The sequence below is a fragment of the Oncorhynchus clarkii genome, chromosome 4, assembly GCF_045791955.1.
Source record: "Oncorhynchus clarkii lewisi isolate Uvic-CL-2024 chromosome 4, UVic_Ocla_1.0, whole genome shotgun sequence".
In the NCBI taxonomy this organism is placed as follows: domain Eukaryota; kingdom Metazoa; phylum Chordata; class Actinopteri; order Salmoniformes; family Salmonidae; genus Oncorhynchus; species Oncorhynchus clarkii.
Genome location: NC_092150.1, coordinates 45,465,169 through 45,492,236, shown reverse-complemented (window position 1 = coordinate 45,492,236; position 27,068 = coordinate 45,465,169). Strand labels below are relative to the sequence as shown.

Below are 27,068 nucleotides of genomic sequence, written 5' to 3'. Positions count from 1 at the left end.
ACAGTGCCAGGTTAACAAAACCAACACATGATCGCTGTCATACCATGTTCATAGACTGATTACACGGTAAGGAAACCAATATGTAATTTTGGAATTTAGGTGAACTATCCCTTTAAATCATGCATCAATGTCCTTTTAAAGGCAGCATATTGGTACTGATTGTGAGTGTGACTTCTTGACTGTGACTATTCATACTGCAATAATTATTGAGTCAACTCTGAAAGAATCAACCTGTGTGTGAGTCTGTTGTTTTAACTGCTGTCAGTGTGAGGCTGATATTTTGTGACTGTTCAAATGTGGCATTCATTGCCGGTCAGTTGGCATCTACAATATTACTGTATTCCTTAGACGAATGTGCATCGTTCTTTTTCATGTTTTTATGGCTTCAGCATGTCATGCTGTGAATCCACAAACATTTTCTGACCCTGCTGTCACATATAATGGTAGTTACACCCCCACCTAGCAGTCTCTTTAGAGCAGGCAGTCTGCCCGAACCCAAAACAGGATATCACAAAAGTGCATTTAGTGAATATGATTCTTTATTTCTATTTCCAGTGTATAGAATATCAAACATTAATAATATACTCTAAAAAGTCTTCCTCTAGTGTTTTTTTCAGTCGAGAGAAGAAGGCACATGTACTTAGGAATCATCAAGATGACAACACTGAATCAGGAGGGGCAGTCTGGGGAGGAGGAGCATGTAAGCAGTGGGGGGGGGGGGGGGGGGGACAAAGAGCTGGAACTCTCAAGCTCAGCAGTGAATGGGGAATGACTATGGGCAGAGGATCACAGATTCTTCTCTCGGGGGAGATGTTTGAGTGCTAAAATAAAAAAAAGTGACAAAACACACAACTTTCCTGAACTACACAATGACATAACAGTGACATCACAATCCCAAAGCAACAAAAAAAAAAAGTGGAAGAAGGGAAGAGTTTTGGGAAGAAAAGAGTAACAGGAATAGGCCCGCGAAGGGGGCGGGGTCGGGACAGAACTGTATCAGCTGAGTGGATAGTGTGGGTCTGGTTTGATATTGAAAGGGGTGGGTCCATACTTAATAGGCGTGGTTGGCCACATAGAGGGATTCTCCGCCGGCGGCACCCTTGTCTCCGGAGGAAACATACTTGCCCTGACAGGCCTTGCTGTTGTTCTGTAGAGAGAGAAAGAAGAAAGTAAGATGGAGAAAGAGATGGCGTGAGAGAGAAAGCGAAAGGGATAAAAGGCAACGATTAGTACAGACCCTCTGTCTCCCCACACATGGAGACTTAGCTCCACTTGCTCTTGCTATCTCATTGTTATAGGAACATTCGGTACACACCACATGGCATTACTTGATTAGGATTATATGGTGTAGGTAGTACTGTCTAGGACCTGTCACCTTATCCTAAAGACTGTAGTCCAGGGCTGTCCAGACTGTAGTCCAGAGTTTGCAAAAACAAATGACCACCAGATTTATAGGCTACAAACCATCATGATATCATTCTGTCAGGTAGGCCTCCTTTGGAGTCAACATTTAATTGGGAAGGTTTTTGGGAAAAGCCTTAAAAAATAACTATTTTGGCATTCTAAGTGGCTACACAACACACGGGCGCACACAAGCAGGCGTTACAAAAAAGGGGTTACTTCTTCAGAAAATCTGCAGGAAATACGAATCAGTGATGCATTCTTTTTATGAATTATGAAAAACGAGTTTAAATTTAACTACTCTACCGCTGTTGTTCTCCTGTAAGCTGCTTCATGGGACAACCAGTTGTTTGAGCTGCATACTCTTGCTACCCGACAGATGACATTTTGCTCAATTTGAACACTGAGTGTAGGGAAATGGAGCATTTAGTTTGGGCTCAAATCAGAGGAGAAAATAACAATTTATTTTGAAAAGCAGTAATTTTTTCAATCATGTCATTAACTGTTTTATCCCTCACTTGTAGTACAACATTAAGTCCATTCAAGTGATTGCAGATCACTCAGAAAACAAACCTTTGCTACGAACCGCCTATCAAGTATTTTTGCTAGATTTGTGTTGGTTTTCTTGTGGCGGCAATCGCGGAAAAAAGAAACTATCTCCTACCTAAGCTCACATACTCTCTTGAGAGCATTACCCTTGCTTAGCCACCTAACATCATTATGTAAAAGTAGATCATGATGACTATGAAACAAGCGATGTTCGTGCGGTGGCACTGCCAGCTCTGATTGGCTATATGTTGGGGGATATTAATTGACAGCACTTACTGGGTGGGACTACAGGAAAACAGATTCTCCTACTGGAAAATATCGACAGAGGGCTCATTTTGGCACTAAACGTCATATATTCTTTTGGATGTTTTAAATTAATGTTCAGAATTTATCAAAGGGGTGGCCTGAGGTGGTCTAGCGGTTAGGGCCACATATTTACTGTGTTGGCCCACGCTTTTGTGGCACAAACCTCTTTACAATCTTTCCTGTCTTTCTCTCACTGTCTCTAACCCCAATAAAGAAAAATACACAAGGAGTGGGAATGCCCCACTCCTTAAAAAAACATTCAAATAATTGATCAAAGGCTCATTATAAAAGTATAAACCGGCTGCTAGCTGAATAGCCCTGCTGTAGTTTGTTATCACATAGGGTTGCAATAATTATAAGAAGCTTGTGACGTAATGCCCATGTATTTCAGTTTGTATTCACTGCTACTGTTGAACTGTTGAACTATGCACAAGGTATCATCATCAGGCTTACTATATAAATGCCTTCACTTGACTCTGAGAATGTTGACAGCTGTGCTGCATTAGGGTCACTTGATAGATTGGGAGTTATCATGGTTAAAAGTGAATCTAGGAACACTTTGATAGCTTGGTGCAATGGAACAAATGTAATAATTCCGAAAGTACAAACCCCGGGCACTCACGGCAGGCAGGCTCAATGAAACGCTCAATCAAAGTATTTGAAAGAAAACAAATACTACTATTTGAACCCAGGTCTCAATCGTATCTCCCTCCCTCCCTCATGTTCTTCTCTCTGTGTGGGTCATACCAGGGCTCTCTTGATGAACTCCTCCTGGCAGGCCTTGCCGTTCTCTGGCTTGCCTCCCCAGGCCTTGAGGGCGGAGGCCTGCAGGGCGCGGCCGTAGGAGAAGGTGATGGCCCAGGGCCGGTGAAGGGGACACTGGTTCATGGCATTCAGGTTGATGGAGGCCTCCTCCTCAGACTGGCCGCCAGACAGGAAGGTGATGCCTGGGGAAGGATGGAGGCAGGGAGACAGGGAGAGTAAGGGTAAGATAAGAGAGGGGGAGTGGATGTGTGTGGGGGAGGAGGGTTGTGTGTGTGTGTGCATGTGTGTGGAAAGTGGATTGAGTGAGTGCGTGTGTGCGTGTGTAAAGGACGTCATGCTGCTTGCTTAGTGAGTACCACTTCCTCCCGATTCGGCACATACCTGGCTCGAAACCAGGACCTCTGCTACACAAACACACGTGAGCGTCCTCCCTCAAGCATCTCTACGGGTTGCACCCCTCAAAAGCTAGCTGAGGAGTAAGTGTGCTACACGTGCGTGCATGCATGTGTGTGTCCATATTTCTATACATTTCTCCTTCTCACCAGGCACAGCCGGGGGCACGGTGCGGCGCAGGGCGGTGACAGTTGCCATGGCTATCTCCTGGTTGCTGTACTTTTGGGAGCAGGAGTGTCCTGGGGTGACCATGTTGGGCTTCAGCAGGGTGCCCTCCAGGTATACATGGTGGTCAGACAAAGCCTTATACACTGCAGCCAGAACCTGGGGGGAGGAGGGGGAGAGAGAAGGAGAACGTGAAAGAGGGAAAGACAGGGGACAGAGAGCGAGAGAGAGAGAGACAAGGAGACAGAGAGAGAAAGAGACAAAGAAAGGAAATAGAAGAAATATTGATGAGACAGACAGAAATAGTTAGAGATGTTGAAATTGATTGATTGATTGAATGACTGATTGATCTAATGAGTGTTCCTATCCTACCTAGACTAAGTATGCTCTATTCCAACACCCACACTAGCACACTAAAGTTGCATTTACACAGACAGCCCAATTCTGACATTTTTTTCACTAATTGGTCTTTTGACCAATCAGATCAGATCTGAACAAGATCTAATGTGAAAAGATCTGATGTGATTGGTCAAAAGACCAATTTGTGGTATAAAGATTCGAATTGGGCTGCCTTTGTAAACACAGCCTACTTAGAAGGAAGCAGACATGCATTTTAAGTGGCATTCTAGAATAGCCATTGGAAGGTAGCCATTGTTTTTCTGTTAGTCGGTGCGATCCCTCACCTTCTCAGTAACATACTGGCAGCGCTTCAGGTCATGGTCTCCGTCTGGCAGGATCTCGGGCTCCACGATGGGCACGATGCCATGCTAGGGAAGGGCACAGAAGCATGGCAACCAGCGTCATGACTACAGAACAGACAATAAAACTTTATTGGTCGGGGTGTCTGTGCCCGGCATATCAATTGTACCGGATTTGGCTACTAGGCACTCAAGCTAATATGGCTAAAATAACTACAACTCCTTGATAAGTCATTATAGTGGTGATATTGTTTTTTGAAGCAGAGATGTGAAACATTTATAATATAAATAATACAATTGTGGAGATTGAGTGGGGAATGGCCAAGTGTGTGCAAACTAATTTTATGTGTGCCAATATGTTCCCACATGTTCAATGTATGTTTCTTGCTCTTTATGTGTGTGTGTGTGTCTCACCATCTGGCAGATACTGGCGTAGCGGGCCAGCACGTTGGCATTCTCCTTGATGGCTAGCTCTGAAGGGGTGGTGTCAGTGATCTTCAGCACACAACGCCACTTAGCAAAGTCAGCTCCGTCCTTTTTGTACTGGGCACACCGCTCGTACAGCCCATCCAGACCTGAGGGAGAGAGACAGAGAGACATACAGAGAGAGCGAGAGATAGACAGGCAGAGAGAGAGAGAGGAGGGAAAGAGAGGGGATGGATATGTGTAACATTATGAAATAAACATGACTCGACACTTTGTTCCAGTTTCACTCTTCAAACCATCCCTGAATAAAATCTGCATACGTAGCAAAGTTGAGCTCAATACTAGAGGTCAAAGGTTACTTAGCCCCGGCCCACTGTTGTCTCTCACCCTGAGTGGTGGTCTCTCCGTTGGTCCCGGCCAGGGGGACGACACCTTTGTCCACCTTGATGCCCACCACCATGTCTCTCTCCTTGATGAGCTGAGGGAACAGCTTGCCGTCGTCTGTCTTCTGGTACAGGGTCTCATGGAAGAAGATGACTCCGCCGATGCATGGCTCTACGCGGTCTGCCGTGAAGAGGAGCTGGCGGTAAAGACGGCGGTTCTCCTCAGTGTTCTCAGCGTTGATGCTTTGGAAGCGCTTGGCCACGCTGCCTACAGGTGGGTTGGAATGGGGTTAAATAATAATATATATAAATGTAAAATATTTATATATTCAGACCCCTTCCCCTTTTCCACATTTTGTTACGTTACAGCCTTCTTCTTATATATATATTTGTTTAAATCATCATCAAACTACACACAATATTCCACAATGACAAAGCAAATCAGGTTTTTAGAAATACCTTATTTACATAAATAGACCAGTTGCTATGAGACTCGAAATTGAGCTCAGGTGCATCCAGTTTCCATTGATCATCCTTGAGATGTTTCTACAACCTGATTGGAGTCCACCGGTGGTAAATTCAATTGATTGGACATTATTTGGAAAGGCATGCAATCTTGGTTTCATTAAACCAGAGAATCTTGTATCTCATAGTTTGAGAATCCTTTATGTGCATTTTGGCAAAATCTAAGCGGGCTGTTATGTGCCTTATATTGAGGAGTGGCTTCCGTCTGGCCACTCTATCATAAAGGCCTGATTGGTGGAGTGCTGCAGAGATGGTTGTCCTTCTGGAAGGTTCTCCCATCTCCACAGAGGAACTCTGGAGCTCTGTCAGAGTGACCATCGGGTTTTTGGTCATCTCCCTGACCAAGGCCCTTCTCCCCCGATTGCTCAGTTTGGCTGGGCGGCCAGCTCTAGGAAGAGTCTTGGTGGTTCCAAACTTCTTGATGATGGAGGCCACTGTGTTCTTGGGGACCTTCAATGCTGCAGACATTTTTTGGTACCTTTCCCCAGATCTGTGCCGCGACCAAGTCCTGTCTCGGAGCTCTACGGGCAATTCCTGTTCGGCCCGCCTTTTCCTGTTGTCCACGATCAGCTCTTTTGTCTTCCTCACATTGAGGGAGAGGTTGTTGTCCTGGCACCACACTGCCAGGTCTCTGACCTCCTCACTATAGGCTGTCTCATCATTGTTGGTGACCTGTTGTGTCGTCAGCAAACTTGATGGTGTTGAAGTCGTGTTCTGCCACGCAGTCGTGGGTGAACAGGGAATACTGTAGGGGACTAAGCACACACCCATGAGTTCCCCCAGTGTTGAGGATCAGCGTAGCAGACGTGTTGTTGTCTACCCTTAGCACCTGTGGGCGGCCCGTCAGGAAGTCCAGGGTCATGTTGCAGAGGGAGGTGTTTAGTCCCAGGGTGCTGAGATTATGTATCTGTGGATCTGTTGGGGCGGTATGTGAATTGGAGTGGGTCTAAGGTATCCGGGAGGATGCTGTTGATGTGTGCCATGACCAGACTTTCAAAACACTTCATGGCTACCGATGTGTGTGCTATGGGGCGGTAATCATTTCTTCAGGTTACCTTCGCTTCCTTGGGCACAGGGACTATGGTGGTCTGCTTGAAACACGTAGGTATTACAGATTTGGTCAGGGAGAGGTTGAAAATTTCAGTGAAGACACTTGCCAGTTGGTCTGTGCATTCTTAGAGTCCACGTCCTGGTAATCCGTCTGGCCCCGCGGGTTTATGAATGTTGACCTGTTTAAAGGTCTTGTTCACATCAGCTACCGAGAGCGGTATCACACAGTCGTCCATAACAGCTGATGCTCTCATGCATGCGTCAGTGTTGCTTGCCTCTTAGCGAGCATAAAACAACATTTAGCTCATCTGGTAGGCTCGTGTCAATGGACAGCTCGCGGCTGGGTTTCTCTTTTTAGTCCATAATAGTTTTCAAGCCCTTCCACATCCGACGAGCGTCAGAGCCGGTGTAGTAGGATTCAATCTTAATCCTGTAGATGCTTTGCTTGTTTGATGGTTCGTCTGAGGGCATAGCGGGATTTCTTATAAGCATCCGGATTAGTGTCCCGCTCCTTGAAAGCGGCAGCACTTATTGATGAAGCCGATGACCGAGGTGGTATACTCCTGAATGCCATTTGATGAATCCCGGAACATATTCCAGTCTGTGCTAGCAAAACAGTCATGTAGCATAGCATCCGCGTCATCTGACCACTTCCATATTGAGTGAGTCACTGGTACTTCCTGCTTTAGTTTTTGATTATAAGCAGGAATCAGGAGGATATAATTATGGTCAGATTTTCCAAATGGAGGGCGGGGGAGAGCTTTGTATGCATCTCTGTGTGTGGAGTAAAGGTGGTCTATAGTTTTATTTCCTCTGGGTTGTACATGTGACATGCTGGTAGAAATGAGGTAAAATGGATTTAAGTTTGCCTGCATTAAAGTCCCCGGCCACTAGGAGTGCCGCTTCTGGATGAGCATTTTCTTGTTTGCTGGTTGATTGCGGTCTTAGTGCCCGTATCGGTTTGTGGTGGTAAATAGACGGCTGCGAATAATGTAGATGAGAACCCTCTTGGTAGATAGTGTGGTCTACAGCTTATCATAAGGTACTCTACCTCAGGCAAGCAATACTTTGGGACTTCTTTAATATTAGACATCGCGCACCAGCTGTTATTGACAAATAGACACACACCCCGCCCCTCGTCTTACCAGACGTAGCTTCTCTGTCCTGCCGGTCCATGGAAAATCCCGCCAGCTCTATATTATCCGTGTCGTCGCCACGACTCGGTGAAACATAAGATATTACAGTTTTAATGTGTTGTTGGTAGTATAATCTTGATCGTAGGTCATCCATTTTATTTTCCAATGATTGCACGTTGGCCAATAGAACGAATGGCAGTGTGAGTTTACTCACTCGCCTACGAATTCTCAGACGGCAGCCCGACCTGCGCTCCCTTTTCGTCCATCTTTTCTTCACGCAAATTTGGGCCCATTCCCGAGACAGCAGTATATCCTTCGCGTTGGGCTCTTCCAGTTCGAGTTGAGTAATTGCTGTTCTGAAGTTATTTTCGGTCCTAAGAGACGGTAGCAGCAACATTATGTACAAACAAAGGGGAAAAACTAACAAAATAGCAGTTGGTTAGGAGCATGTAAAACGTCAGTCATCCCCTCCGGCGCCATTCTACACGCCATATCTTTGATATGCCATGTATGACTGTGTTTAGAGGGTGATCTGATCCGTGTGTGTGAACTCAACGGCATTCCTCTACCTGTGGACTCATCGGCAGCAAGGATTCCTTTGCCGGGAGCGACGATCTTCTGAGCAATATCACTGAGCTCCTTCTTCTGCTCCGTAGAGAGGAATGGGAATGAGTGAGGCATTGTGTTACTGAGAGAGAGAGAGAGAGAGAGAGAGAGAGTGCAAAAGCGAGAGGGGAGTTGGGATTGAGGGGGAAGTGAAGGAGAGAGGGGGATGAATGAGGGAGACATGGAGGGAGAGAAATCATTGTTATAAATCATTCTGTTGAAAAGATTATAGATGCAGTGTTTGTAGCATGGACGGTTTATTGCCACTGACTCAATCAACTGTCATAGCAGCATCATAAGGTATAGGCCTGGGCCTATGCTACTAAATTACCTATGTGTATTATGTTAAAAAATAGATTAACATTGGTAATCATAACCATACTGACATTCTTGACAGCCCTCGCTATAGCTTAGTGTCTATTCCAAGCGGTTATCATGTAGCATGGCAGCCACTAGTGCACTTTATAGATCTCCACTATCTTCTGAGCTTGACGTGCATAGTCGGTAATCACATGCGGAGCCAGAGGAGTGTCCGGGGTGGCACTGGACACCCCTGACATCTAATTGGCCACCCTGGGTGCCACCCGAAAATGTAATTCGCTACTGGCAGTTTGATGCTGATTAACATCTCATTTCACCTCTTGTTGAAAGAAGCATTTATTTGGACTTTTTCAAATCGAGGACGAGGAAGAGTGGATATTAACGTTGGTTGCGAGGTACAGAAGAATAATAAGAAGAAGAACATACAGAAGAAGAAAGAATATATCCACAGCTCCACAAGCTTTTTTCGCGATTGGCGAAAGCATCATATTTGAAGTAAGTTTTAAGGTTTAGCATCAGGTTTAGGTTTCCTGAACAACTTTTACGAAAGTTAAGTCGCTGTGTAAGTTAATGTTAGACCTTTGGCTCCATTAACAGACAGTTAATCAGATAAGAGAGATCGGTTCCCAATTTAGCCAAACATTATGTTTACATCTGTGCTAGTAATACACGCATATACAGTGCAGTGTCGTAAATTACAGTATATGAATGTTTAGCTAATGTGGGATAACTAGTAGGCTACATCTGTCAGTGTTCAGCAAGTTAACATTCAGCAATTTGAAATCCATTAACTCAGATTTTCGTACTTGAACTCAAAATGAACAATTGTTATTATAAATCTGTTAACGTTACTTAAAAGATCACCACCATTTGCAGATAGCCTGATTGCTATCGTAAAGGTGTACGAAATTATAGCTAGCTAAGTTACTTACTGCAGAGTAGGGCTAGCCATGATCTAACTGGTAACTTAGGCTGGTAGTTGATTTTAAGGTACAATTATGATAATGGGGATTTGCAATTGAGATTGAGATTGGACTAAAATGTGGGTAATTGGATGCTTAGATGTAGACTGTCTTATTTTTGCATAGGGTCAATTAAACATGAAAAGAAAGGGAGAGATATCAGACTTATTTTCAAAGAAGCACAAACAGGCAGATCAGGTGCAAACAGACCCCAGCCCTTGCATCACCACCGGACCCCAGAGCAGCTCCCTACCTGAGGCTAGTCAGAGTCTGTGTGGTCAGACTTCACAAGGACCCAGTCTACCACCACCAAGTCAGAGCATCTACCAGGCAGTCAGTCACATGCCCAGTTCAGAACTTAAGTTAAGCTTCAGCTTGTAATAGATGATTTTGTCAGATTAAGCCTCACTTTAAAATGTTGGTTGTTGATTGATGTGTGTTCTTATTTTGATGGCTGTGGCATTTTTATTTTGATTATACACTAATGGTTCTGGTGTTATGTTAATGTATTAGATGTATCAAGTAAAGGTCGACCTCTACTTGATACAGGTCTTCCATGAGCTATTTAGACTTTGTAAGATGTGGGTTGTTAAACCAGTCAGTAGTGCTTCTTGCGAGAGAAGCTTCTCAGCTTTAAAACTGATTAAAACCCACCTTAGGACAACGATGGTTGATGACGGGTTAAGTCACCTCGGAATCCTCAGTGTTGAGTAAGGTGAGTACGCTCCCTCAAAATGGATGAGTTTGTGAAACATTTTGCCAGTTCTCACCAGAACTGCAGAATTGTGCTGTTTTAAATCTACCTAGGATAATTTGGTACTTAGGCGGTCCCTCTGGTCATGATTAAAACCTGCACCCAAATTATTTTTATTTTTCAAGTCCATTTCTGCTTGATACCTGGTACGTCAAATTGCAGTGTTTTTTTGTCAATTAAATGTTTTGTAAATAAACTGCAATGTATGTAACACATAAATGCTATCTTATCTCTTTTGTGCTTGAGCTTTATTTTCTGGAAATATTTTGGATGTTCAGACCCAGATTGTATATTCATGAAAACAGAGTGACCCAAGTCTCTCCAGTATGTGAGTATAGTGTGTGTGCGCGCGTGTGTGTGTGAGAGAGAGAAATAAATTGAGCTGCAGTTCCGAGGTAGAGACACCGACTATTCATAGTAAGTTAAAGAATTCTAGTGAAGTAACCTTTTTGGACTACACTATCTGCCACATTGAAGAACTCTGGGTGAAGTGAATTATCACTTCTACCTCTAATCAGCAATCATAGGATTCATTCATGCTCATTAGATGCCATGTTAGGGTTACACACACATTTTCTGTCATGGCCTATGGACCCCCTGAAGTAGCCTTGGCCACCCCCTGTATAAAGCCACTTCCGGTGATACACTCCCCCTGCAACCGGTTCGTACATGGCTGAAAAGGCTTCCATTTCTAAATTTAACTAAATTTAATGGCGAAGAAGGCGAAAAAATTGTGAAATAGGCCTACTACGAACTTGTCGCGGAGGGACACGAGGGTATTACCTACCCCAGACGATAGAGTAGACCCACTAGCAGCTGTCCAGGCTAGTTATCACGATGAGACTCCAATAAAACCTTGGTCTGCCTATGTGCGCCATCGGAGGAGAGCGTATGATTTCGCAAACAAAAGCCTCTCAAATATGCTGGCGAGCATTTCAACCATGAAAACCGACATGACACTCGTTTGAAATCTCATTATACATCCAAATCTTCCCTTATAGCCAGTGCGTTGCGCTCTATAGATTTTTCACATTCCGTGCGTACGTGAGGGAATCGCTTGAGGGATTCGCTTTTGGCATCCGTTGATGTAGGCGTGTACACGATATTCTGATCGTCTTTTGGGGAGCGCTTGTGTGATATTTCTGGATTTATTTGCGCGCTATGAACAGTTTACATAATATGCGCGTTATTACATCCCCTGTGAATTCGTGGCAAGCGTTACTTCCGCGTCTGTCCTTGCCATTGCATCCGTATGACCTTGTAATACATTGGGAGTTGCCGATAGGAAGTCACACGTTATTGTAATACTTAAACAACTACAGACATAAAATACGACATCATTCATACATCATATTTATACATACGTAAGTACGTATGTATTACATATTCAGCTTGAGGCTTATAAATACAATAATACAGTAATGTCTGCTGAAAATGACATCATCTATCATAACTAAGTATTAGTTGATGGAAAAAAACTTACCAGTTTATCTGCCCGATAGATAATAGAGCAAAAGCTGTACGGGTCTGAGGAGGAAGCGATGCGTTCTGTTGCAATATCAGGCAATGAAGGAGGATGTCTAGTATTGTTAAACGTCAAGTGACAGGGGAAGGCCAGTGACGAAAAAGAGAGCCTTCCCTCAGACCACGTACAGAAACTGTCCAATCAAAATGCACTATGAAAGATTGACATATCATTCTGTCCATAGTCCGGAGAAAACTATTTTTTTCTGGGACAGTGGTTGGCTCACATCATTTTGAGTACCGGAAAAGAAAGAAGGCGTGTTTTGGGAATAACGGGTGGAAGGGTTTGTGATAATGTACGTGACGGATCTCACGTGCATAATGCATGCTCTATACGTGACCCTTATATACAGCAGAAAGGCATTGCAGTGGTGCCGCAGTGAGTCACGACTGCACCACAGATGCGGAATTATCCTCAATCTAGACCTGCTATGAATGAATAAACCTATTCAATTGAAACATCAGAGACTTTATCAACATCAACTGTTGCTGCAAATTTGGCGTGAGACTGTTCATGACGATGATAGTTTACATGGCATAAGAATAAACCTTGGTCATAATAATCAATTAAATTGAAATACTAGAACCACTATATACAATAAATACAATATGATGATGACAAGATGTACAGAAGATTACTGGCAGCAAAGCTATTCAAAATGCGTCCTATTATAGATTTACTGTAGCCTGTTCTAAACTCTCTGAATGCTCAATGTTGCATCATCGTCACCATTCATTACTCCATTGTCTCCCTCTTTCGAATTTTGTTTCTAACTCTGCTCTCCTTCGCTCCCTTCACCCATGTCACCCATCCCTCCCTCCATGTTACTGGTGTGGAATATGATGTGCTGGTTTGGTTTGGCCATGTTGATGTCAGCCTAACATGCTGACCAGACCAGACTTGCGCGAGCGTCGCAAAATAAATGTAGAAATCCATGTTATTCAATTATTGCACCCACACTGATCGTGCCCGCCAACGAGCGTCTGCGTTGCCAAGGGCTAAAATAGAAGTCATTCCTATTTCTGACACAGATCACGCTGCAAGTCCTGCCTCTCCCATCTCCTCATTGGTTTATAGAAGCAGGTACCCATGTGTCATCTCCTCATTGGTTATACCCACGTGGGTGATTAAAATATTAATTGTTTTGCCGGTCGTCGTGGTAATACTATAAAAGTGTAGATGCCAATCACCATATAAGTTCAAAGATGAAAAGGCCTGGAAGGAGGAAAGATGACTAGAAACGATTCAGTTGGCCGTTTTATGTGTGGATTAGTTGTCGGAGTTGAGGACCTTATGCATTTCAGGTAAAATAACAACTCGATGTTTATATCCCAGGACAAATTAGCTAGCAACAGCAAGCTAGCTAAATAGGACAAATTAGCTAGCAAGTGCAAGCTAACTAGCTAAATTGCCATACACGTTTAATGCTTTTTGACCTGTCCCCAAATTAACGTCATTGGTTCAGAGTTTGTTTTGATATTTTAACCTGTGTGTCGTGATCGCGTTTGGTGTAGGGGGACAAAATAAATATATGCACCTGTAACCAATGTGAAATGGCTAGCTAGTTAGCGGTGGTGCGCGCTAATAGCGTTTCAATCGGTGACATCACTCGCTCTGAGGGCTTCCGTGGCTTTTGTGGCGTGATGGGTAACAATGCTTCGTGGGTGTCAGTTGTCGAGGTGTGCAGAGGGTCCCTGGTTCGAGCCCAGGTAGGGGCGAGGAGAGGGACGGAAGCTATACTGTTACATTGATGCTGTTGACCCGGATCACTGGTTGCTGCGGAAAAGGAGGAGGTCAAAAGCAAAGGGATCACATTCAGCAACATCACTACACATTGGAACAATGTTTCCTTAAATGTTCAGAAACTGCATTGGTAATATTGAATTCAGTCTGTGTGTGATGTGACCTTTGGCACAGTCAGACCACCAAGTTACATAATACACCCTGGCTCTCTGTGCAACCCAGGGGACCACAGATGGACTGATTCTGGTTCCACAAGGGGACACATTCTTTTCAAGGCATTTCGATTAAGTTATTTTTGTAGGAGGTTAGGAGAGCATTTCCGCTAACCCTAACTCTTTACCGTACCTTATCCTCAGTCTCCTAATCTTCTACTTTAATTCTTCTAACCCTGTTGTGTAAATTCTCCTAACCTGATACTAAAAAGTCACTTCGGAATCGAAGTGCTATGAAAAGAGTATTTCCTGTTTCCACAGAGGACGAAAGGTGGAGTGTGTCAAACACCAGAGGCCAGAATATAGCAGACTTAATGGGAGCATGGGAATCCTTGAATCCTACTAGTACATTCTACTGTTCCAATCGAAGGTCATGTGGTTTGTCAAATATCTGCTAGGTCTATAGGATAACACCATAAGCCTGATTAAACAACAGTACATTTAATTCCAAGCGGCATATGAAAGTTTTCCTGTCCCACATCAGGATGACTTTGTAACAGCAGGAACTTAATCTCATATCTATTAAATGGAATTGCCTCATATTACTTGAAGTTGACCTAAATGCTGCATAGTAACAAGGGATTTTAACCCGTTTGGGAGAAATATCTTAATTACATGTAAACAGCTAAAAGTTAATTAATGCTACCAAAGTACTTATAACATATTTAGTTAATAGTAACTACCGGTACATGTTTTTTTGCACAATTAAATGCAAAGAGTTGCTAAATATTGGAAAACAACATCTGGATAAGCAACATGGCAAATCAAATCAAATCGTATTAGTCAGATGCGCCGAACCTTACAGTGAAATGCTTATACTTACAAGCCCCTAACCAACAATGCAGTTTAAACAATATGAATAAGAATAAGAAATAAAAGTAACAAGTAGTTAAAGAGGAGCAGTAAAACAAATGACAAGACTATATACAGGGGGTACCGGATACAGAGTCAATGTGCGGGGCACCAGTTAGTCGAGGTAATATGTACATATGTGTATGTGGAGTTATTAAAGTGACTCTGCATAGATAACAGAGAGTAGCAGCGGCGTAAAAGAGGGGTGGGGGCAATGCAAATAGTCTGGGTAGCCATTTGATTAGATGGCTTGGGGGTAGAAGCTGTTAAGAAGCCTCTTGCACCTAGACTTGGCGCTCCGGCCCCACTTACTGTGTGGTAGCAGAGAGAACAGTCTATGACTAGGGTGGCTGGAATCTTTGACAAATTTTAGGGCCTTCCTCTGACAACGCCTGGTCCTGGATTGCAGGAAGCTTGGCCCCGGTGATGTACTGGGCCGTACGCACTACCCTCTGTAGTGCCTTGCGGTCAGAGGTCGAGCAGTTGCCATACCAGGCAGTGATGCAACCATGCTCTCGAGGGTGCAGCTGTAGAACCTTTTGAGGATCTGAGGATCCATGCCAAATTTTTTCAGTCTCCTGAGGGGGAATAGGTTTTGTCGTGCCCTCTTCACAACTTTCTTGGTGTGCTTGGACCATGTTAGTTTGTCGGTGATGTGGACACCAAGGAACTTGAAGCTCTCAACCTGCTCCACTACAGCCCCATCGATGAGAATGGGGGCGTGCTCGGTCCTCTTTTTCCTGTAGTTCACAATCATCTCATTTGTCTTGATCACGTGGAGGGAGAGGTTGTTGTCCTGGCACAACACGGCTAGGTCTCGGACCTCCTCCTTATAGGCTGTCTCGTCGTTGTCGGTGATCAGGCCTATGACTGTTATGTCATAGGCAAACTTAATGATGGTGTTGGAGTCATGCCTGGCCGTACAGTCATGAGTGAACAGGGAGAACAAGAGGGGAATAAGCACGCACCACTGGGGGACCCTCATGTTGAGGATCAGCGTGGAGGATATGTTGTTACCTACCCTTACCACCTGGGGGCGGCCTGTCAGGAAGTCCAGGATCCAGTTGCAGAGGGAGGTGTTTAGTCCCAGGGTCCTTAGCTTATTGATGAGCTTTGAGAGCAATATGGTGTTGAACGCTGAGCTGTAGCCAATGAATAGTATTCTCGCATAGCTGTTCCTTTTGTCCAGGTGGGAAAGGGCAGTGTGGAGTGCAACAGAGATGGGTCTAGGGTTTCTGGTATAATGGTGTTGATGTGAGCCATGACCAGCCTTTCAAAGCACTTTATGGCTACAGACGTGAGTGCTACGGGTCGGTAGTTGTTTAGGCAGGTTACCTTAGTGTTCTTGGGCACAGGCACTATGGTGGTCTGCTTAAAACATGTTTGTATTACAGACTCGGACAGGGAGAGGTTGAAAATGTCAGTGAAGACACTTGACAGTTGGTCAGCGCATGCTCACAGTACACGTCCTGGTAATACGTCTGTTGACCTGTTTAAAGGTCTTACTCACATCGGCTGCGGAGAGCGTGATCACACAGTCGTCCGGAACAGCTGGTGCTCTCATGCATGTTTCAGTATTTTTTGCCTCGAAGCGAGCATTGAAGTTTAGCTCATCTGGTAGGCTCGTGTCACTGGGCCGCTCTCGGTTGTGCTTCCCATTGTCGTCTGTAATAGTTTGCAAGCCCTGCCACATCCAACGAGCATCAGAGCGAGTGTAGTATGATTCGATCTTAGTCCTGTACTGACGCTTTGCCTGTTTGATGGTTTGTCGGAGGGCATAGCAGGATTTCTTATAAGCTTCCGGGTTAGAGTCCCGCTCCTTGAAAGTAGCAGCCCTTGCCTTTAGCTCAGTGCGGATATTGCCTGTAATCCATGGCTTCTGGTTGGGGTATGTACATGTGGGGACGACATCATCGATGCACTTATTGATGAAGCCAATGGCTGATGTGGTGTACTCCTCAATGCCAATGATATTTTGGAGATTATTGCAATTATTTCGTTTTCAAAAAAAAAAAAGTAAGTGATTGTAATCTGAATCAAGAACAAATAATATTTGTAAAGGCCAAGACATTTATTTATGTTTTTAGAGGGAGAGAAACGCTGGGCCAATTGTGTGCCGCCCTATGGGACTCCCAATCACGGTCGGATGTGATACATAATAATAATAATAATAATAATACATTGTCCCCTTCCACATGTTAAAAGTTACAATTGATAAATGTTTTTATCAATTAGGATATTTGAGTTTAACCACAATATTTGTTATATTATTTATTCTGTCTTTTCTGCTGGATTAAACCAAAATTGCTTACAATAGGCTATAAGTATACAGCAGGTCGCCAATTGTCCTGACTTTGATTATGCTGTAACAACATACTGTAGCACCATGACCAGGATCTTTATTTATTTAAATGATCAGATTAAGGGCTTTCAGGAGGAATAGAAAATCTACTGGAGACAATTCAAAAATGCTGGTAGACTTGCGGATTTTGGTCATGGACAGTGCTATTCGCAAACACTATCATCAGATGCCTGTGCTACGCTGAACGCGAAAGCCCAGGAAAATGAAGAGGTACAGTAGGCGACAATACTGTAGAGTAGACCTAATAATGCTAAAAATAATGCTTAAATAAATCACTGTTGCCTCCTTTTTCAGGTATTATGGCTCGAGATTTCTTTGAGGAAGAAATCATCAAGAGCTATGCTGGACCCTATGTCAGAGAGGTGTTTCTGTTTTCTTCTTTTCTTTATTTCTGTTTTTAGAGAGAGAGAAATCAAAAGCCTACCATCACCTCATGGGTCTCTCGGTCAGCACAGGTATTGAACCAGTAATACTGACAGGTAGTAACAAATAAGTGTGAGTTAGAGACAGAGTAGTGCCTTGGGACCCAAAAGCATAACCAGTCCCCCTTGCACTGGTCTGGAGTAATGAAGTAGTGATGCAGGCTACCGTACTAAACCACAAATTACCTCTAAATCCCACAGCATAATAGCAAAACTTTTAGTTGAGCAACCACTGTATGTGAAACAATGGTACAACCATTACATTATGAACCACTAACATGTAAGCTGACATTGACTAAAACCAACTAGACTAGAGATACAGTGCCTTGCGAAAGTATTCGGCCCCCTTGAACTTTGCGACCTTTTGCCACATTTCAGGCTTCAAACATAAAGATATAAAACTGTATTTTTTTGTGAAGAATCATTTTGCACGCCCAATTTTTCAGTTTTTGATTTGTTAAAAAAAGTTTGAAATATCCAATAAATGTCGTTCCACTTCATGATTGTGTCCCACTTGTTGTTGATTCTTCACAAAAAATACAGTTTTATATCTTTATGTTTGAAGCCTGAAATGTGGCAAAAGGTCGCAAAGTTCAAGGGGGCCGAATACTTTCGCAAGGCACTGTAACTAGCACTTAGCCAAGCTAAATTTGGTTAACATAAAACAGTTAAACGCTATTTTCGTAGCAATATTAACACTAACACATTTTATCGTGACATCACAAATGTACATATATTACCTAAGGTAAACTGAGCCTTTGTTCATAGAAAATAAAACAAGTTGGATCTAAAACGTTGTTGAAAAAAAGTACAGAAAGTTTGGAGGCCATCTTAATCCCTTCTCTTAACCCAGGAAGAGTAGCTGCTGCTTTAGCAGCAGCTAATGGGGATCCATAATAAATACAAATACAAATCCCTTCTCTTACATGTAAACTATTAGCAACCAAGCCGAACTCCATTACTTACATTGGGGAAAATACCAACCAATTTTTCACTCAGTTAAAACTCCCTTCAACTGCCTTCAAACGTCACCAAACTCATCGACTATGTAATTAACCATGTTATCTCAATATTTTGAGTCAAAATCCACTTTTGCACATTACATACCTGAATTAATAGGGTAAAATAATGAGACAGAAAAACGTTAGTTTTCAGTAGCAGTCATTCTCCCAGATTGAAGAAGAAATCTCCAAGACCTTACGATTTCACTAACGCACTCCATTGATGTCACAGCTTCCCTAGCTGTTATGTCTGCTCCTGCAACACCCTCTACTGCTCATCCTGTGTCTCCTTGCCGCCACTCCCCCAGTGCTCACTCCCTCTCCTTCTACCTCTCTCTCTGTGATTGTGTGGGCAGAGACAGGTGTGCTGGAGTCAGAGCAGATCCCCACCAGCTGCAACCTGTTCCATAATCAAGACCTCTACAAATACTCAGTCCTGCCACTTCCACACTGCCAGATCGTAATCTCTGCTCATTCTGCCCGCTCTGACTCTGGTCCCTGTCTCTAGTCCCACAGCTCCTCATCCTACTACTCTGCCCTGGATTCCCCACTTTACTGCTCCCTTGGATTCTCCTCTGGACCTGCTTGCCCTGTCCCAACCCCTCTCGCTCCAGCCTCAGCACCTGGTTTCCTGCAACTCCATCTTCCCCCTGTGTTTCAATGAATACCTTGGTTACTTCATCTCAGTCTCTTCGTCTGAGTCTGCTTTTGGGTTTCCCTGTTCCACTTTGTGTAACACTAACGGCAGTAATCATATACATACATTAAATGTAAATACCTGGGAGGCCTAGGAAATGATACAAGGGATGGCTCCATAGAATAACAAACAAAATAAAACATAAAAAATATGACCATACATATTTGTGTGTGTCACATACAGTACACATGGCATAGGCTTGGGTACCACCTTGACATCTCTGATCTGCTTGCCTCAAATTAATGCTAGAACATTGGTAGCCAGGATTAGTTATTTGTATCTAGTCTCTTAATTGCACAACGGTGTAAGTTAGACACGTTATCTTTTGTTTGCATTTGAGAATGTCATTTTTTGTCTGTCCTGTCAATGTTGAGTGATCACACATCCCTCAGCACACATAGGTTACTTTGTCTGCTTGCAAATGTGTGCTAAAAGTGGGGATGTTTTATAGTATTTCTGATTATCTTAACTCCCCACCAATAATTAATTTAAAACACTCAGATAAAAAGGTGCTATCTACAGTCGTGGCCAAAAGTTTTGAGAATGACACAAATATTAATTTTCACAAAGTCTGCTGCCACAGTGTCTTTAGATATTTTTGTCAGATGTTACTATAGAATACTGAAGTATAATTATAAGCATTTCATAAGTGTCAAAGGCTTTTATTGACAATTACATGAAATTGATGCAAAGAGTCAATATTTGCAGTGTTGACCCTTCTTTTTCATGACCTCTGCAATCCGCCCTGGTATGCTGTCAATTAACTTCTGGGCAACATCCTGACTGATGGCAGCCCATTCTTGCATAATGAATGCTTGAAGTTTGTCAGAATTTGTGGGTTTTTGTTTGTCCACCCGCATCTTGAGGATTGACAACAAGTTCTCAATGGGATTAAGGTATGGGGAGTTTCCTGGCCATGGACCCAAAATATCGATGTTTTGTTCCCCGAGCCACTTAGTTATGACTTTTGCCTTATGGCAAGGTGCTCCATCATACTGGAAAATACATTGTTCATCACCACACTGTTCCTAGATGGTTGGGAGAAGTTGCTCTCGGAGGATGTGTTGGTACCATTCTTTATTCATGGCTGTGTTCTTAGGCAAAATTGTGAGTGAGCCCACTCCCTTGGCTGAGAAGCAACCCCACACATGAATGGTCTCAGGATGCTTTACTGTTGGCATGACACAGGACTGATGGTAGCGCTCACCTTGTCTTCTCCGGACAAGCTTTTTTCCTGATGCCCCAAACAATTGGAAAGGGGATTCATCAGAGAAAATTACTTTACTCCAGTCCTCAGCAGTCCAATCCCTGTACCTTTTGCAGAATATCAGTCTGTCCCTGATGTTTTTCCTGGAGAGAAGTGGCTTCTTTTGCTGCCCTTTTTGACAAAAGTCTTCGCCTCACTGTGCGTGCAGATGCACTCACACCTGCCTGCTGCCATTCCTGAGCAAGCTCTGTACTGAATCAACTCTAGGAGACGGTCCTGGCGCTTTCTGGACTTTCTTGGGCGTCCTGAAGCCTTCTTCACAATTGAACCGCTCTCCTTAAAGTTCTTGATGATCCAATAAATGGTTGATTTAGGTGCAATCTTACTGGCAGCAATATCCTTGCCTGTGAAGCCCTTTATGTGCAAAGCAATGATAACGGCACGTGTTTCCTTGAGGTAACCATGGTTGACAGAGGAAGAACAATGATTCCAAGCACCACCCTCCTTTTGAAGCTTCCAGTCTGTTATTCGAACTCAATCAGCATGACAGAGTGATCTCCAGCCTTGTCCTCGTCAACACTCACACCTGTGTTAACGAGAGAATCACTGACATGATGTCAGCTGGTCCTTTTGTGGCAGGGCTGAAATGCAGTGGAAATGTTTTAGTTGGGATTCAGTTCATTTGCATGGCAAAGAGGGACTTTGCAATTAATTGCAATTAATCTGATCACTCTTCATAACATTCTGGAGTATATGTAAATTGCCATCGTACAAACTGAGGCAGCAGACTGTGAAAATGTATATTTGTGTCATTCTCAAAACATTTGTCCATGACTGTACAAACTAAAAGGATTATTCTGCTGTCGCCATAAGAGGACTCCTTATGGTTCCAGGTTGAACTCATTCTGTGTCTAGGAAGAACCCTTTTGGGCTCCATTCCACAGAGGGTTCTACATGGAACCAAAAAGTGTTCTCATTTGGTGACAGCCAAAGAACCCTGTTAGAACCCCTTTCTCAAAGAGTGTACTCAACAAGTTTAGCTTGTTAAGTTTACATTTCATTCTGTACTCAAACATCTGCCTGGTATTCAAGATAACACGCAACATAGCACCACCACCGTTTGAAGGTTTTCGTCAACCTCTGCTCAGACTTAAATCTCAGTGTTCCAAGAACCTCCACCAGGGGTGACTGTAGTATCCTAAAACAGACAAAAAGGAGACAAGAGGCACCTAACACTCATTTTAGATCCCAAGGAGTCTTTATTTTCATACTGTATGCTCTCACTATCTCCTTTGCCATCTTCTCATGTCTTTACTTAGAACTCCATCCACACACATACACAAACTACACTATATCATCTTGCTTACATTTCTCACATTTTAGGCATCCAGCTGAGGCCTTGGCTGGATCATGTTGCACTGAGATGGACACAGTAGTATATGTACAGTCATTTTTAGTGTTGTGGCAAAGTAATTGAACAGGAGAAGAGGATGTGGTTACTTGTGGAGGGAGAACAGTGAGGGTGGTGGGTTGAGCAGCTGCAGTGAATCTGATTGGTTGCTCTGGCTCATCACATCTTGACTAAAAGTAGGAGATTTAGAAATTAGTTCGACATTGCCATAGTTCAACAGCTGAAAATCCGTCATTAACACACTCCCAGAGATTGCTACATTCAGTATTCACTGAATTATGTAGCCTACCCATCCCCATTTACAATTGTATTCATCAATGATAAAAACAATTATACTAGAGCACATTCAATTACATTATTTTTGTAGACTATAGACTACTCTTGTATCTACCTTGTACAATACTGTAATCATTGAATGAAGTAGCTTACCCATCCACATAATACTAGCACATACAGTTACACTGTTGTAGAATAGGCTACTTCTGTATCCGCACTATATTAGGGTACCGTTGTGATTTTGTCAGGCATGATTTTAGGTCTTCGATCAAAGTTGCATGTTGTACCTCGTTTCCCTTCTTTAGTGAAAAGTAGTTGTGTCCCCCATTCAATTCAGTTCGTGTGAATGTGTAGGCCTAGTGACAGTGAAAAAATAAACCGATAGCTCCAGCACACATGGCATGTAGGGACAGTGTATTACAATGTAAAATATCTATATATCCTATAGCAGCACGTGTGTATATTATCATTTACAATTTAATTCATCCATGAATTAAATAATACTAGCACATCAAGTTACGTTATTGTACACACTAGCTTATTCCGCTATCGACACAGCAAATAACATTGCCTACGTGCTTTCGACAATACGTTAACTCGTTATTAACAACAAAAATAATTTAAAAATAAACCAAATGTGCCTTAACACGGTAGGCCTAAATATTTCATAACAATATCACAACTTACATTTAGTCTACTTACTCCTCAATTGAATCAAGGACATCTAGGTAACTATTTTCATTGTCTAAGGAAACTATCTGGGGCAGACACGCGAAAATCGCTTCTGCCACTTGTAAAAAAAATAATATAAAAAAAATGAATGTCTGTGTTGCCTCCTAGCTCTCACTGCTATCCGGATTCCTTGGGACACCCTTACCCTGAACCCTAAACTAACAGTACATTTATCAATTTACATTTATAATTGATAGGGATAGGGACATCCCAAGGATCCCGAATAACACGGACCCTCTCGGAAAGTCTATGAACTGCTCATTTCGACTGAGGAACCAATGGGATGCTTGAGGGGAGGCCTTCCTGCAGATTCAGGAATGTCCACATGTAGGAACACCCCGAATTGCAGGCTGGAGTTGCACACATGGGAAAGCATACAGTTTATTAGGCTTCAGGTTAAATAAAGGATGAACTTCACAGGGTTTAGAATCAGCTTTATCCCCTCTGTCATAGATGCTTGGACCTTCTTTTTTGATATTTTCAGTGGTATTGTTAACAAACACGCCCCCATAAAGAAAATTAGAATTAAAACAGGTTCAATGGGTGCGATTCCCCAGGGGAGGCTGTCCACATGCTGAAGGGGACAGAACCTTGGTACAAGGGGTAGGTGGGGTAGGTTGGGATTAGGGGTAACATACCTCTCCCCGCTTGCCCCCCTTTTGTCACACACAAACACCAATATTCCTTCAACACAGTTTACACAAATGCTAAGAGGAGCATATCATTTACAAACAGATCAGGGCTGGCGGAGGGTGTACTTCACTCCTCACAACACACCAGTTGCAGTCATGGCACAGTCTGCATACATTATTCAACAGTAATAACAAAGCAAAGCCCAGACAGCATTAAGCATAGGGTAACCTGCACCTTACGTTGAGCTTTACCTGTCCTCAAACCTGTGGAAGAGAAGTGAAAGAAAGCAAATGTGAATTTCCTGATGATCACCTCTGTAGTAAAGGGTTTCTTTACCAAGAGATATTGAAAAAGTAGATCCTTCTTTGATCTTTTTTTATGTGGTTTTAGAGTTGAAGGTGAGGGGAAATATAGTGGATCAACCTTGCTATTGCACATTAAATCAATGTGTTACAAAAGGCCTAGCGTTTATCACTTTTTTTTATATCAAAATGGGGTCACAGGCAAGAAAAGTTTGGGAACCCCTGTAAAAGCCTACTGTAATAGTCTATCAGCATCAACAAGCTTAAAAGGCAGTGAAAAAAAGAATAGGCTTACTGGTGGGTGACAAAACAATCTAGAACTGGTTGCCTGGATTCACCATCCCGTTTCAAAATAATTTAATTGTTAGGAAAAAACGTTAGGAAAATAGAATTGAGAAAACGCCTATTCAAATTCCTAACTCTGTGTCGTTTACATCAAGTCATTGTTCTTCAAAGCGAGCGGAACGGAAGCATTGATCTTTTGCTGGGTGAATGTAGTATCCAGTGTATAAAAGGAAAGAAATCTGCTGAAAAACAACATATTGGGATAACAAAAAATGTGTTTTAGCTTCTTATAACTAATGCAATTACAGTCATAACCGGCACCAACTGAGAAGAGCTGTTGAAGGAATGCGTTGATACCAACAAACGTGAATTATTTCAGAATAACTGAGCATTATCCGTGCCCGCTGGTTGAGTCCGTTTCAGGGTGAATCTCAGAAGAATGTGGTTGAACCAGTACAGGAGGCAGGAAAGGAAGGGACAAGGGGGAGCATGTTATCGATAAAATTTGGCCAAAATACAGGCCTAAGGATAACGAAACATGTTATGAAATTTAACTAGTCCCCTTATGTCACCTTCACTTTGCTTCTGTGCTAGAGGTTTCTAAATTATGTGCTTTTCCTTTAGGCTGTGAGAGTTGTGTGCAGGCCACACCCGGTTAAAAGGGATATACTTTGGATAGTGTAATGACTGGTCTATGGGTAATACTGCCTTCAGAAAGTACTCACACCCCTTAACTTTTTTTCCACATTGTTTGTTACAGCCTGAAAATAAATTGATTCATTGAGATTGTGTCCCTGGCCTACATACTCCACAATGTCAAATTAATAAAAACATCTAAAAAAGTCTTTAGTCAATATTTCTTCAACCCTGTTTTATGGCAAGCCTAAAGTTAAGGAGTAAACATGGACTCACTCCGTGTGCAATAAAAGGGGTTAACATTTTAGGGGTTAACAATGACTACATCATCTCTGTACTCCACACAATGGAGATAATTGTAAGGTCCTGCAGTTGAGCAGTGAATTTCAAACACGGATTCAACCACATAGATCAGGGAGGTTTGCCAATGCCTCGCAAAGAAGAGCACCTATTGGTAGATAGGGGAAAAAAGCAGACATCCCTTTGAGCATTGTGAAGATATTCATTACACTTTATCAATACACAGTCACTACAAAAGATACTGGTGTCCTTCCTAACTTAAGTTGCCGGAGAGGAAGGAAACCACAGAGATTTCACCATGACTTTAAAACAGTTAGAATTTAATGTCTCTGATATGAGAACATCTCAACATTGTAGTTACTCCACAAATCTAACCTTAAATGACTGAGTGAAAACAAGGAAGCCTGTATATAATATAAATAATCCAAAACATGCATCTTGTTTGCAATAAGGCACTAAAGTAAAGCTGCAAAAAATGAGGCTAAGAAATTAACTTCATGTTCTGAATACAAAGCGTTGTTTGGGGCAAATCCAACACAACACCACTTGGTACCACTCTTCATATTTTCAAGGATGGTGGCGGTTGCATCATGTTATGGGTTTGCTTGTCATCAGCGAGGACTACAGAGGGTTTTTTAGGGATAAAAAGAAACGGAAGAGCTAAGCACAGGCAAAATCCTAGAGGAAAACCTAGTGTAGTCTGCTTTCCAATAGACACTGGGAGACAAATTCACCTTTCAGCAAGACAATAACCTAAAACACAAAGCCAAAAAATACCCTGGAGATGCTAACCAAGATGACATTGAATGTTCGAGTGGTCTAGTTACAGTTTGACTTAAATCAGCGTGAATATATGGCAAGACTTGAAAATAGCTGTCTAGCAATGATCAACAGCCAACATGACAGAGCTTGAAGAATAAAACATCATAATAAAATGTGCAAATATTGTACGGTCCTGAAACAGTGCAGCTCAGCTGACCAGTAAGTGTTTGCCTGACGACTCAACCGGACTTTAATTCTGATGCTCTATAGATCGCTACATACATTCAGTCAATCTGAAACGGTGTAGAAGATATCCCTCTAGTGGTGTGGGGGCTGTGCTTTGGCAAAGTGGGTGGGGTTATATCCTTCCTGTTTGGCCCTGTCTGGGGGTATCATCAGATGGGGCCACAGTGTCTCCTGACCCCTCCTGTCTCAGCCTCCAGTATTTATGCTGCAGTAGTTTGTGTGTTGGGGGGCTAGGGTTAGTTTGTTATATCTGGAGTACTTCTCCGGTGTCCTGTGTGAATTGAATCTCTCTCTCTCTCAGGACTCCTTGCTGTCCCCAGTCCACCTGGCCGTGCTGCTGCTCCAGTTTCAACTGTTCTGCCTGCGGCTATGGAATCCTGACCTGTTCACCGGACGTGCTACCTGTCCCAGACCTGCTGTTTTGAACTCTCTAGAGACAGCAAGAGTGGTAGAGATACTCTTAATGATACTCTCTTTTCATCGTAGAGAAGAAGTGTCAGTTGGCCGGAGCGATGTGGATGAGTAGCCAGACAAAGTAAGTCTACTGGTATTCTGGAAGGTTTGCAGGCTTTTGCTCTAACACAACACTCTAGGAGGAGTACACCCCTGCCTTCCCATTCAATTCCTTTAAAACGTCTTATTATCACCATGACAATATAGACAAAGTCGTTAAGGCCAGAGCCTTTTGGAAATTTGTTGAGAAAATACCTAAAGCCGTCATGTGAAATCTAATACCAACTGCCTTCTCTCACTTCATGTCATATCACTTTACACAATTGAGTAACAACTGTGCGCCACATAATACCATTGTCATTTAAAAAAGAAATCAATATCAATACTGACTTTTTTTAAAAATTTATTGCATCCCTGATTATTATTACCAGTATTTTCAAAGCATATTAGAGTAGTATTCACTCAGTCTTCATAGTAGTTGCTTCAGGTGCCTTTGCACCCCACCAAGGGAAAAATATATCTAGGAGAAACACTGCTATTGAGTCAAGTAGAAATGATTAGTACAAATCAA

The 27,068-nt window shown here is 42.8% G+C and overlaps 1 protein-coding gene across 1 annotated transcript; it reads right to left on the bottom strand.

The window, feature by feature from the left end:
• Positions 1 to 521: 521 nt before the first annotated feature.
• LOC139406877 (fructose-bisphosphate aldolase A-like) lies at positions 522 to 12,120 on the bottom strand. The gene is made up of 8 exons (XM_071150000.1): positions 11,924 to 12,120; positions 8,367 to 8,485; positions 5,091 to 5,354; positions 4,692 to 4,852; positions 4,263 to 4,346; positions 3,564 to 3,738; positions 3,004 to 3,203; positions 522 to 1,147 (listed from the first exon to the last, which is right to left on the bottom strand). Exons 2-8 carry the CDS (start codon positions 8,476 to 8,478, stop codon positions 1,052 to 1,054), a joined length of 1,092 nt encoding a protein of 363 aa, XP_071006101.1. The 5' UTR covers positions 8,479 to 8,485; positions 11,924 to 12,120; the 3' UTR covers positions 522 to 1,051.
• Positions 12,121 to 27,068: the final 14,948 nt, after the last annotated feature.

Excerpts from the sequence above, each read along its gene's own strand:
- LOC139406877 (XM_071150000.1), bottom strand. The coding sequence starts at position 8,478 with ATGCCTCACTCATTCCCATTCCTCTCTACGGAGCAGAAGAAGGAGCTC. Across the intron at positions 5,355-8,366 it reads TGCTGCCGATGAGTCCACAG|GCAGCGTGGCCAAGCGCTTC; the intron begins GTAGAGGAATGC and ends ACCCACCTGTAG. Across the intron at positions 3,204-3,563 it reads CGTGCCCCCGGCTGTGCCTG|GCATCACCTTCCTGTCTGGC; the intron begins GTGAGAAGGAGA and ends ATCCTTCCCCAG.